General features: G+C 45.0%; 1 protein-coding gene across 1 annotated transcript in view; it reads right to left on the bottom strand.

Moving 5' to 3' along the window:
* Positions 1–4336: 4336 nt before the first annotated feature.
* The window catches only part of LOC138144589 (DLA class II histocompatibility antigen, DR-1 beta chain-like), a 44547-nt gene continuing 35940 nt past the window's right edge, over positions 4337–12943 (bottom strand). The window contains exon 3 of the mRNA XM_069065978.1: positions 4337–5452. Within this exon, the coding sequence (XP_068922079.1) occupies positions 5115–5452 (338 nt within the window). The 3' untranslated portion in view covers positions 4337–5114. The remainder of the gene's footprint in view (positions 5453–12943) is intronic.

Below are 12943 nucleotides of genomic sequence, written 5' to 3'. Positions count from 1 at the left end.
GTCCTCCAGGGACAATCCATGATCAGAAGAAAAATCCAGGTTCAAGGTTTGGTCCCTATGAAGAGTTAATACCTCCAGGCTAGGATCCAGTTAACAACAATTGGCAAGCCCTAGGATTAGCTGGTTTGGGAGGCTTCCTCAGCCCCAGCCATACCAGAACTTTTACCCCCCAGAGAGTGAGGGGAGTTGGGCATTTGAACCTGGGAAGATCAAGGGAATTTCTGCTGACAAGGAATACCAGTCACAGCTTAGGGCTAAAGGAGCCAGCACACACCTGGTGAGTGCAGAAGCAGAGGGGTCAAATTCCCTTGGCTATGGACACTTATGAGAGGCTGGAGGTTTGGCTTTTATCAACCGTTACTAAGTTTGTTTGTAGAAAGACAAAGTTAGTCTGAATATGAGTGTTTATTTCTCTCAAAGCTTGTGAAACATGCATATAGACATATGCATGGGAGCTCATCATGAGGCAATGAACTCAAAGATGGACAAAGAGGATTTTTTAAATCTTCAGAGCAATTTATTCTCACCCCTTCCTCCCTTTCTAGCTCAGGATGCCTATGTCAACCAAAATTATCGTCTCCATATGGTTAACCATGATATGAGAAAGTAATTTCTTAAGTGAACAGGTTATAAATACAATAAGACAAGACAATTGACAAAGTGTCAATTGAAATTACAATCCCAGCATATCTGTGTTTTATTTACCATTAACATGACATAACATAGTATATGTCCATAAAAACTTAAGATAAGAAAAGTCCCATTATTCAAGGTAGCGTCTGGTCAAGGTGTCTTATCTTTGGTAGTGATTAACAGAAGAATACTCTGGTTGGCTTCATCTGTCCTTATAGGGTTGACATAGGAAGGGGCATTTTGAGTTCATTCGAAGAGCAAGGCATGTCTGTTATGCCAGAAAATGCAAAGCTTTATGGTAGATTAAGTTCAGAGTAGACCTCAATGCCTGATTGACCAATCTAGGTTTGAGGCCTTTCTTGGATCTTGGGGATTCAAAATGTTTTGGGAAGGGGTCTACAATTCAGTTCCAGGCTAGAGGGGAGAACTAAAGATCTGGGGCAAGAGTCACCATGCTCCATACCTTAGAACTAGAGGTAATTAAAAATATTAAGCTATTACTACCAAAAAATAATTCACAGGCAAAGAATCCAACCATAGGAAGTTGTTATGGAAATAGAGAAGACCAGGTTTCATCTTCAAAGGAGGATATTAAAGCAAAGAAACTCTCTCCTACTGTAGCAGCAAGCACCCCAGCATCTCCAGGGTGGCTGCCAACACAGGTTCTTGGATCTGCTTTGGTAAAGGAAAGCAACTCAAAATGGGGTAACAAGCTTACTTATATGTATCAGTCAAATATGTATCGTTTACCTAGTTCAGAGGGAAAAGGTCAGCACCTCGAACTTCAGAGTATACAGAGAGAATTATCAAGACAGAGAAACAGATCAAGTATACAGGTTTCCAAACTGTCCCACAATTACATCCATACCAAATCAATATCTGGGTTTTTCAAAGCCAGAGGGCTCTCAACAACAGCTTCCCAGAGTCTCATCTGATCAAATCACAGAACACTTCTCAAAGTGAGCCCCAAAACAAAGCCTCAAATCAGGGTTTATATAGCCTTCTCCTGGCTCAGAGAATGTAACAACCTTCTGGACCCACTGGCTAATCAAAAAGTATCTACTGAAAAAACAAGCCTCCCACCCCAGGCTCCAGGTGCACTTTAGCCTAGGGGCAGGGAAGATCTTAAAAATTTACATTCCCATTATACCTACCCAAATGAGTAACATCAAATAGAACTTTAAAAAGACTTTAAAAACCAAATGAGATTGAGGAAAAAACAAAAAATAAGAACAATTCAACAAAAACAAGAAGATTATGAAAAGAAAGTGAACCAATTAGAAAAGGAGATCCACAATCTTAAGGAAGAAAATGACACCTTGAAAGTTAGAAGTGGGCAAGGAGAAGTTATTGAAGTTATTGAGACCAAGAAATAATTAAACAAAATATAAAGAATGAAAAAATAGAAGAGAAAGTAAAACATAAGAAAAACAACTGATATGGAGCACAGATCAAGAAGAGAAAACATAAGAATAATCAGACTACCTGAAAGCTATGATAAAAAAAAAAAAGAATATTGATACAATAATACAAGAAATAATTAAATAAAATTGACCTGAAGCATTAGAGCAGAGTGGAGTGGGGGTGGGAGTAGGGGAGTAGAAATTGAATAAATCCATTAATCATGACTTGAAAGAGTTCCTATGAGGAAAACTCATAAGAATATTATAGTCAAACTCCAAAACCCTCGGCTCAATGATAAAATGTTAAGAGCAACAACAACAAAAATTTAAATATGATGGTGCCCCAATTAGAATCACACAAGACCTAACAGCAGAGACATTAAAGGACTGCAGGTCTTGGAACACTATATATTGAAGAGCAAAAGAGGGTTACCAACAAAAATATCATAACCAGAGTTCAAATGAGGCCTCACACAGTTAACACTTACTGGCCAGGTGACCTTGGGCAAGTCACTTAACCCCAACTTCCCTGCCTCCCAAAAGCAAAAATAAGAAAAAAAAACCCTGAACTTAATAGAAGAATTGACATACAAGAGCCAAGAGAAACATAAGGTACATACCAAAGATTGATTACAAAGGGTTCAGTAATGATGGACCATTAATCTTTTCTGTATGTAAAATGTACATCTAAGATTGTCATTAGCAATTGGATAATTTGTAAGAAAGATTAGGGTAGACCTGAGTATAATATGACTTTAAAATGTAAAACCATCTAGGAACAGTGAAGAAGAGTGATTATCTTACACAAATGAGGTGTCAGAGGAAGAATTGACACAGAGAAATGAGATGGGGAAGGAGGGCTGGTAGTTCTGGTAATCTACTTTCATTGGGAATGGTCCCAAGAGGGAACAATACATATGTATCTAAAAGAGCATAAAAATCCTCTAAATTTAGAAGAAATAAAACAGTAAGGGGATAGGGAGGGGGGAGAAGATAAAGAAGGTATCTTTAAAGGGGAGGGTGAGGAAATAAGTTAAAGGGGGTAGAGAAGGGGATTTAGATTTATGGGAGTGGGAGGATAAGGGAGGGATCCATGGAAGGATGGCAGGCTAAATAACAGGAAGGCAGGGTAGAGGTAGAAGTAAACTAGAGGAGTCAGGAGGTATAGGAAATGAGAGATATGCACAAAGATCAGACATAGAATTTGTTAGGGAAAGTATATGCCTATATATGTATGTGTGTGTGTGTGTATATATATCTGCACTTAATTGTAGCCTTCTTGGAGGGAGGGGGTGATGAGGAAGGGAGAGAAAAAGAACAAAGTAAAGTGAGCAGCAGAGAACAAAAGGAAATTTACAAGGAAGCAAAGAAAAGACAGACAACTTTCAATACCACATATAGTATTTGTCATACAGGCTTTCTTGAATTAAAAATTTATTGCCTATATCTTTGAACCTTCTTTTATGTTCTGCTGTGCACATGACATGCTTTTTTTTTCTTTTCTTTTCTTACTTTGTATTTAAGTTTTAGTACTAAAGTTCATGATAATGTTTCTTTCTCTTTTCTCTATTTGGTGTTTGAGATTGGTATTTGAGTCTAAAGTTTTTAAAAAATGCAACAGTGGATGAAGCTCCTGCCCTGGAGTCAGGAGGACCCGAATTCATATCTGATCTCAGACACTTGGCATTTACTGTCTGTGTGACTCTGTCAATCTGGCCTTGATTGCCTCAAAAAAACAAACAAAAACAACCTGACTCCCTGAATCATGGAATAATAGTATCAAGAGAAGACGTTTGACATTCCCAAGATAAGAAACCAAATGAGAGGAAGAAAGGAATATAACCTCCCCCCAAAAAAGATTTATTTGTGGAAAAATTTTGCTAACACTGAATCAGTGATAAACAAGTCCTTTCCTCTAAATTAGCCTACTGTGACTTCTTTAACCTGAAGCCTTATAGGTTTTATAAGTGTAGGATTCTGCAAATCCAGTGGTCCAAAGGTCCCTATGTATCTTCTTAGCTTCAGGTCCCACTGGGCAGAGACTGTAGCTATGAGAATCCTGATCCGACCTGGATGGAAGGATCTTACCTGTTGGTTGTGTACCACAATGTCCTGCAAAAGGAAGGGAGACAGACATACAAATACTAGCAAATCCTAGAGTCACAGAAACAAAAGGCATTACCACTGCTTAGCCCAGCACCTGACACCACAGAGGAGGCACTTAACTGATGCTTTATCCATCCATCTACAACTGTGTGAATGGATGGGGGAAGGGAAAATGGCAGGGGAGGAGCTAAAGTCTGGAACCTGAGACCCCTCCCAAGGCTGTCTCTACAGTGAATATGGGATTACTTAAGACCCTTGAACCCTGGGATCTGGCCCCTTCACCACGTTCTATAAGTTCTTGGGAGGGGAGGGCTGAACAAAGAGCCAGACCACCCCTTCACACCTGACCTGGGGTCAGATTGCTGGCACAATCAAATATCCTCTCTCTCCTGGAGATCACAGAGTGGGATCTCAGGGCTTTCCCAAGGGTATCTCACCTTTCTGACTCCTCTTGTAGACAATGAGGCCAACCCCAAAGAAGATCAGCCCCAGCACCAGGCCCCCGACTCCACTCAGCATCTTACTCTGAGCAGATTCAGACTGTGCTTCTGGGGAGAAGAAAGAACAAAGATCAAAATTTCCCTTCAGGAGCTGGCCCCATGTGGAGAGCAGATGGGTCTGAGGGCAGCCTGTCTAGTAAAAGAAGGAACAGATTGCAAAGGGCCTTTCAGGACTCAGGAAGTGAAAGTTCACCAGGGGACACTGACACCAATCCATCTCAAAGCCTGGCTCCCCTATCCCAGGGGAAAGGGTCTATAGACTGATCACAGAGTCCCAGAGGGAGGCCAGCTCCCAGGCCTGGGGCCAGTGAGGAGGCTGACAAGGTTCTAGGTCTCCACAGCTCTTAGGTCAGCACTGCCATAAGGGAGCTGTGCTGGGGAAAGGGGAAGGGTGAGTAGCACCATATAGGGTTTTATTTTCCTAGGGAAGAACAAAAGAGGGAACAGGACACACTCTGAGGAGATATTAGAGCTAGCTCCATGTTGTGAACAATGTTAGAACTGGAGGGTGAGGGAGCTCTAGCTCATTCCAGTCCAAGATGACAGGTTTCTGAAGGCTGGAGTGCTCCACTTGGCAGGTGTAGACATCTCCATGCCTGGGGGTCATTTCCAGCATCACCAGGATCTGGTAGGTCCAGTCTCCATTGCTGATCAGGCCTGTGGACACAACCCCAGCCATCTCCTCCTCCCCATTCAGGATCCACCTGACCTCAATGTCACCAGGATAGAAACCAGTGACAGAGCAGACAAGCAGGCTGTGGTGTCCCAAGGGAGCCATCTTTGATGGACACACAATCACCTCAGGCTCACCTGGAAGAAAGAAGAAAGATCTTGAGTGAGGGAGCCAGAGTGGGTCTTCCTAGTCCAGCTCCCACCTCTGTCACCTGATCCATAACCAGGATCATGTCTCCTCTCCTCCCCAGGGCCTGAAATGGGCATCTTGGTGACATTTAAACTCCCCCTAAGACTAGAAATCTGAACTAGCAGGAAGCAGCCCCAGGAGTCCAAGGTGCTGAATTATCACAGCCCCAGTTCTGTAAGATTCAATGATATGGGAAGAAGTTAGCAGGCAAGTTTTCATTGTAAATAGATAACCTTGTAATGGATTATTTCCAAAAGCAGATCATAGGTATAGGTAATAAATTATTTTCAGGAAGATTTCCAGTTCAAATATTAAGAGATGCTATCAATCCACTAAAAAAATTTTGAATCAGGGGAATTATGGGGAACATCTAGGTCCAGTAGGAACCTGAGCAGCCTGACTAAGAGTCCGGGTACCCTGGGAGAAGCAGAAATATGTCTGAGGCCCAGTAGAAAGAGAATTTCAGTGATGAGGCCTCAGTCCTAAGAGTCTGTGTTATGAGAGAAGACTGGGTTGGGGAGGGGCGGGGAAGCTAGGGTGAAAATGATTTTGAGACAGGAAAGGGCAGAGCATGGGAAGCCTGTGCTCAGGTGCAGAGGTAAAAAAGGAGCTGTTTTATTTACAACTTTAAAAGGTTCATGAAGCCTGGGCACTCAGGACTTGGGGGATTTAATTTTATATTGTATACATATATAATATTTTATATTAAATTTTGTTATTCAGTTATGTCCTCCTACTCTCTGTTATCCCATCAGGGTTATCTTGGCAAAGATACTGGAGTGGTTTGCCATTTCCTTCTCTGACTCATTTTACAGATAAGAAATTTAGTCAAACAGGATCAAGTGACTTGCCCAGGGTCATACAGTTAGGAAGTTTCTGAGGTCATATTTGAACTCAAGAAGATGAGTCTTCCTATCTCCAGGCTTGGCACTCTATCTATTGCCATACCTAGCTGCCTATTAACCATTTTAACATTGTATAAATGTGAGTTATTTATTTGGGAAGGATTTTTGGCTTGTTACCAATACAATTTATCCTCATTAGAATTTGAAGAGGTAAAAATATCTGAATTTGACTAAGGAAAAATGACTCAAGGAACCCCAGCTGCTATAAGTGGGTTTCTTCCCATTTTCCTCTCCAGCTTATCTTCCCCTTCCCTCTGTCTCTACCCTCTTTCTCCCCCATTCATTCTCCACTTCTCCTCTCTCTTCCCTCCCCTTGTCTCCTTCACTTATCTCCAGTTTTTCTGCTCCTAATTCCTCCCCATCATCTCTGTGGCCCTTTTTTCCCCTCTCTCACTTCCCTATCTCTTCTCTCTCTCATACCTCCTTTTTCTCTCCATTCCAATCCCTTCTCCCCATTCTTCCTTCCCCTTCATCCCCTACCCCCTTTGTCCCCAAGATCTCCCCTCCTCCCATCTTCCTTCCCTGCTCCTCCCTCCTTGGTCCCCTCCCTTTCTCCTCTCTCCCAATCTATCACCTCCCCCTCTCTCGATCCCTGTTCCCCCTTGTCTCTCCCTTGCTCTGGTGGCCCCTGTCCCTGCATCTACTCCTGTAACACACCCCTGCCTTCCCTCCTCCTCACCTGCATCCTCCCATTACAGTTTCCCCTCCCTCTGCGCTCCTTTCTCTTCTCTTGCCTGTCTCTGCTCTGTCTCTTCCCCCAGGACACCCCCACGGCTCCCGCTCCCGATCCCTTCTTCTCTCTGATACCCTGCCGGGCCTCTCTGGTCCCTCCCTCCACAACCCTGGGCGGGGGGGGGGGGGGGGGGGGGGGGGTTGCACACTTACCACGCCTGCGCACTAAAAAGGTCTCAGACAACTTGTAGTTGTGCTTGCAGATAGCGTTTACTTCGGCCCGTCAGCGCTCCAGGATCTCCTTCTGGCAGTTAAAATGCTCTGCATAAAAGCACCCTAACTCTGTTAGCGCCGCAAACACACCCACGTCTCTGTTGAAGCGCGAAATCTCCTCCCGGTTGTAGATGTATCTCTGCACAAGCCGCACGTGCTCCGTAACGTTCACAAAGTGACATTCGGACTTAACCTGCTCGGAGAAGTGCTCTGGTGGGACACCCAGGGATGGATCAGCCCTGGGAATACCCCCCGCCCTCGAATCGATGACTATAACCTGTGCCTGACCAAGGGAAACTTGACCAACATCCAGCTGCCCTTCCTGCACATACTCATCCCCACCCCTTCTGAGACCCAGAGACGACAAGCGACTTTTCCGAGGTCACATCGCAAATCTGAAATGGAGGCAGGACTAGAACCCAGACCTTCAGTTTCCCAGACCGCTCCTGTCTATCTGCTGCATCATAGCTGCCTCTCTACCACACCCAGCCTGGTGCAGACACTCCCAGGAAATTTTACCCAACACCCACCCCAAGTCCTCCTTACTCATGTATAACCCCCTCTCTGGTCCTTATCCCTCCAGTGGATCTGTGTACTCCCTCCCCAGCCCCTCTGCAGAGACCCGGGAAGCTGACAGACTCTCCCCACACTTCCATAAACCTAGAGGTCACATCCCTCTCCCCTTGGATCAGGGGACAATAATCATCAATATTACCCTCCCTACTAAAAAGGGCTTGGAGATCTGCTAGCTCAGTTCCCTTTCCATTCCTTTATGGGTAGAGTCCAATTTCTGCCTTGTGAGAAAATTGTATTCAAATGTGGGAACTGGGAGAAAACCTAATTTCATTGTTTGAACCTAGTGCTGCATGGCTGGGAAGCTGGACCAGCTGTCCCTGCTGCTGAGAGACCCTGTAAGACCAGAGGCTGTGCTAAGCAGAAACAAGGGCACATGCAGAGCCTGAGGCAGAGTTTTGGCACAATTGTGCATCCCAAGCCACCCATAAATCTTATCTGAAATCTGGCCCCATACTAATAAACCAAGTATTTTTCCATGTTCCTTTGATTGTTCACAGATAGTTGGGGGAGGACACCTCTTTTTCCGATTTCTGGGAATTATACCTTTTTGCTCCTCCCCCTTCCACCTTGGAAAGTCCCTAATCCTTCCTCCAATTAGAATTCAAGTTACCTAATGCTGCTTTGTTTCCTTTTAATTCATTGGCCTCATTTGATTAGTTGCTTTAAATATATGTCTGTCTCCCCCTATATTCAGAGTCCAGACCTAAACTGAGGAGGTCTGATTCCACTTTGTTGAGTAATGGGCATAGGTTGCTAAATAAATCCGTGCACTCAGAAGCTCAAATCTTTGTTTCCTCAGGCATTTCATCTTTCACTCACAACATGTAAGTGATATCATAGCAGTGACTCTGTGAGGGGGAGGCAGAGTGAGGAAGTGAAGATGAATCCAAGGTCACAAACCATGAGACTAGAAGAATGGTATTATGTTCATTAGAAATAGGAAAGTCTGAAAAAGGTTTGGGGGACAAGCAATGAGTTCAGTTTTGGACATGTGTTTAAGAGAGCTCAGAAACATCAGGCCTGAAATATCCAGGAGGGAGCTGGTGATGCTGGACAGAGACTGGGGCAGGAAACACAGATCTAGGAGTCATATGAACAGAGATGGGAATGAACTCTATGGGAGCTGATGAAGTCACAGAGAAGAGAGAGAGGAGAGAAGAGAGTCCAGGCCAGAGCCTTAGGAAACATCTCCATTTTAGTGCATGTGATGGGGACAATAAACCTTCAAAGGGGATGAAGAAAGAGTGATCAGACAGGCAAGGAGAAAACCAAGAGAAACCAGAGTCATAAAAAGCCAGGGAAGAGAGAATACCCAGGTGCCGAGGGTAGTTGACCAGGTCAAATTCAGTAGAATGTTCATGAAGGATGAAGCCTTAGAAAAGACCACGAGCTTTGACAATTAATAGATAGCACCAGGCACCAGCCAGGCATGATGCGTCAAGCTTCAGCATCTGCAGGGGCCTCCTAACTGCTCTCTGTGGTTTAAAATCTTCTCTCCAAAGCCCAGCTCAGCCTATGACTCTCCATTGCCAATTAGAAAAGAACTACTTCTTTAGGCTAGAAATCAAGGCCTTCTCCACCTCTGCTCCCATTTCTTTCTAGCCTTCTTTTCCCCTTTTTTCGCACATGAAACCTCAGCCCAAGCCAAAGTCTATGAACAATCCTTTAGTTCCTCCTTGTGCCTGCCCTTCTCTGTGATCATTCTCCACAGACATGGATTCTCTCCCTGTTAATGGTAAAGTACCACCATCTCTCCCCCTCCCCCAGTCACTTAGGCTCGTGATCTCAGTGTTATCCTCATTCTCATCACCCATATTGAATCTGTTGACAAAATGTGACAATTTTGCCTTTGTAGCACCTTGAATGTGCCCCATTTTCTGCTCTGACCCTTGATGCAGGCCCTCACCACCTTCCATCAGCACTACTGTAATAGTTTGCTGGTGGGTCTGCGTGCCTCCATTATCTAGTACATCCCCCATTCACCTGTCAAATGGATCATCCTAAAGCATAAATCTGACCATGTCACCCATCTGCTCAATAAATTCCAAGAGCTCCCTATCACCTCCAGCATCAAATTTAAAAATCCTGTTTGGCCTTCAAAGCCCATCACACCATAACATGTCCCCTCCTACCTTTTCAGTTGTCTTACTCCTAACTCCCTCCTCCCCCACCCATGTGCTCTGTGATCCAGTGACGTGGATTCCCTGCTGTCCCTCCCACTAGACCCTCCATCTCTCAGCTCTGGGCATTTCCTCTGGCTCTCCCCATGTCTGAAATGCTCTCCCTCCTCATCCCTGACTCATGGTTTCCCTGGCTTCCTTCAAGTCCCAGCTTAAATCCCATCTTCTACAGGAAGCCTTTCCCACTCCCCTTCAAATCTATTGCCTTCCCTCTGTTGGTTATTTACAAATTATCCTGAATATTTCTTGTTTGCAAACAGTTGTTTTCATGTTGTCATCCCCAGGGACTTTCACCTTTCTTAGTATCCCCCATAGTTAACACAGTGCCTGTCACAAATTAAGTGCTTCATAAAAATTTGACTCACTTCTAGCTGGGAGGCCATTAAATATTGTGTAGTTTGGATAACTGTCTACATGGGGGAAGCACCTGCTCAGTGCACCCATGGCTGATACCAGGGTGGTCCTGAAGTTATCAGCCCAGCTGAGTTAAGCAGCCATCACCCTGAAAGGACTAGGAGATCCCCCTGCCCTTGGGTTTCCCTTCTTCAAGCCCTGACAGACTGTCTCTAGAAGTCCCCTTCTCTCTTGCCCAGCTCTGGAGAATGGGTGCTCCACATGTCATACTCTCCCTCCCCCCCAGAGGCAGAGCATCTGACAGAGCTCAAATGTGGGCTAGATCCTGCTCTAGAGCAGGTTGGATCCAAGGGAGACTGTGATTGGCCAGGCCAGGTTTCAGGACAGGCTGCAGGGGCAATAATATGGAGAGTACCAGAGGGACTTTCGTGTGTTCACCAGCAATACTTACACTCTCTGAAAGAAGATTGTGTCCCATATCTGCCCAGGACAAAGGATGTCACACCCCTGCTGGGTCATGTCAGGTACCCCATGATCCAGACTCTGGCTTCAGGGAAAGCAGCAGTGGTGTGGAGACCAGAGAGCACACTGGTAAACAGGGGGTAGAGACAGTAAGCCCTACTGGATCCAGGGGTGTGTGGGGGAATGGAGAACATTGGGTCTATACCTCTTTTTTTCAGCCTATTAACAGGGGATCATGAAGACAGAAGAAAAGTCAGCCTGAGTCACACCCCTTGGTTTCTCCAGCCTAATATCTACCTCTAACCTGCCTCCAAGGAATGGATATGGAAACCTTCCCCTACTCCATCATGATGTTATTTGTAAAAACCATGGGTGGTCCCAAACACTCCAGCTTGAGGTATGGACTTGAAATCTTACCTGAGAAATTAATCCAGGAAAATCTACCTCTACCTCCCCCAATAATAGCCTAAATGAAATGTTTCCAGCTGCTTAGGCAGACTCTGTGAAGATGCTTATTGGAACAGAAAAGTTTAGATGTGGGTTGGAGACCTTGGCAGTTCTGATCTTGTCATCCCCTAGTCAAAAAGCTCCAGTGACTCCCTATCACCTCCAGAATCAAATATAAAATCCTCTGCTTGGCCTTGAAGGCCCTTCACAACCTGGCCCCCTCCTACTTTTACTTTTTCCTTCTTACACTTTATGGTCCCAGGCCCCCAGTACTCTGCTATCCAGTGACACCAGACTTCTTGTTCTTCCTCCCCTAAATTTCACCATCTCTCCATTCTGGGCACTCTCTGGCTGCTCCCATGCTTAGAGTATTCTTCTTCCTCACTTCTACCTGTATTTATCTTGTTCATACAGAGTTGTTTGCATGTTATCTCCCCATTAGACTGCAGGCTCCTTGAGAACAGAAACTGTCATTTGACTTTCTTTCTATGCTTGGCATTAGAACAGAGTCCAGGGGGCAGGGTTAAGATGGCGGAGTAGAAACAGGACTTCTGCTGAGCTCCGGCTCCCACCACCCCCAATCTGAACAAACTTTGGAGCTACAGAACCCACAAAATGACACAGAAAAGGTAACCTCCTGCCAAGGATAGCCAGGCAGGAGGGCAGGAAGTGGGCAGAAGTGGCCAGCACAGCACTCTGGGAGCCGACCCCAGCCCCATGCCAGCTAGAGGTTTTAGCCCCAGGACAAGCCTGAACAACCACCAGCTGGAGGGACTCCAGATCACCAGCAGCTGTGGCAGTTTCCAGAATTATCAATACATAGATGCCAAGGACAAAGCCAGAGGTCAGTGAAATATGGACTTTGGGACCTGGGAATTCGGAGTGCATCGGCTTTTGCCCCTGGGACAAGAAGCAGCTGAGGCCCAGAGGTCTTAGCCACATGCAAGCTTCAGCTCCTGGCCTGCAGGCTGTAGGGGGATCAAGCAACCAGTCTGAAGGGTAATTGCTCTTGCTTTAACCTTCTTGGATCTGGATTTCGGTCTAGGGTGGAGGTCCTGGGGTGTGTGACCAGCTTGCCAGAGCATGTGGAGGCTTCAGAGAGGGCACCCAACTAATACCTTGAGCAGCTGAGAAAACCCCAGTGTTTGCTACGAAGCTCCCCTATCTGGTAGCAGAATCATATGGTGGCAAAAAGCCCAAAAGTCAAGTAATCCAGTGGCAACGTGAGTAAATGAAGGAAGCAAAGCAAACAGAGGAATCCAACATTAGACTCCTATTTTGGGGACAAAAAGGATTAAAGCATGGAACATGAGGAAGACAGTGAAGTCAGAACTCCTGCACCAAAAGCTTCCAAGAAAAGCTGGTTACAAGCCATAGAGGACCTTAAGAAGCATTTTGAAAATCAAATAAGAGAAGTGGAGGAAAGATTGGGAAGAGAAATGAGAACAATGCAAGAAAATTATGAAAGGAGAGTCAACAACCTGACTGAAGAAAATAACACCTTAAAAAGAGACTAACTCAAATGGCAAAAGAGGCTCAAAAAGCCAATGAGGAGAAGAATGCCTTAAAA

This window comes from Petaurus breviceps, unplaced genomic scaffold (assembly GCF_028583685.1).
Source record: "Petaurus breviceps papuanus isolate PSGF00001 unplaced genomic scaffold, PetGlider_PUasm1.0 90701, whole genome shotgun sequence".
Lineage (NCBI taxonomy): Eukaryota > Metazoa > Chordata > Mammalia > Diprotodontia > Petauridae > Petaurus > Petaurus breviceps.
Note: the sequence above shows the minus strand (reverse complement) of the source record. Positions and strands in the feature narration are given on the sequence as shown.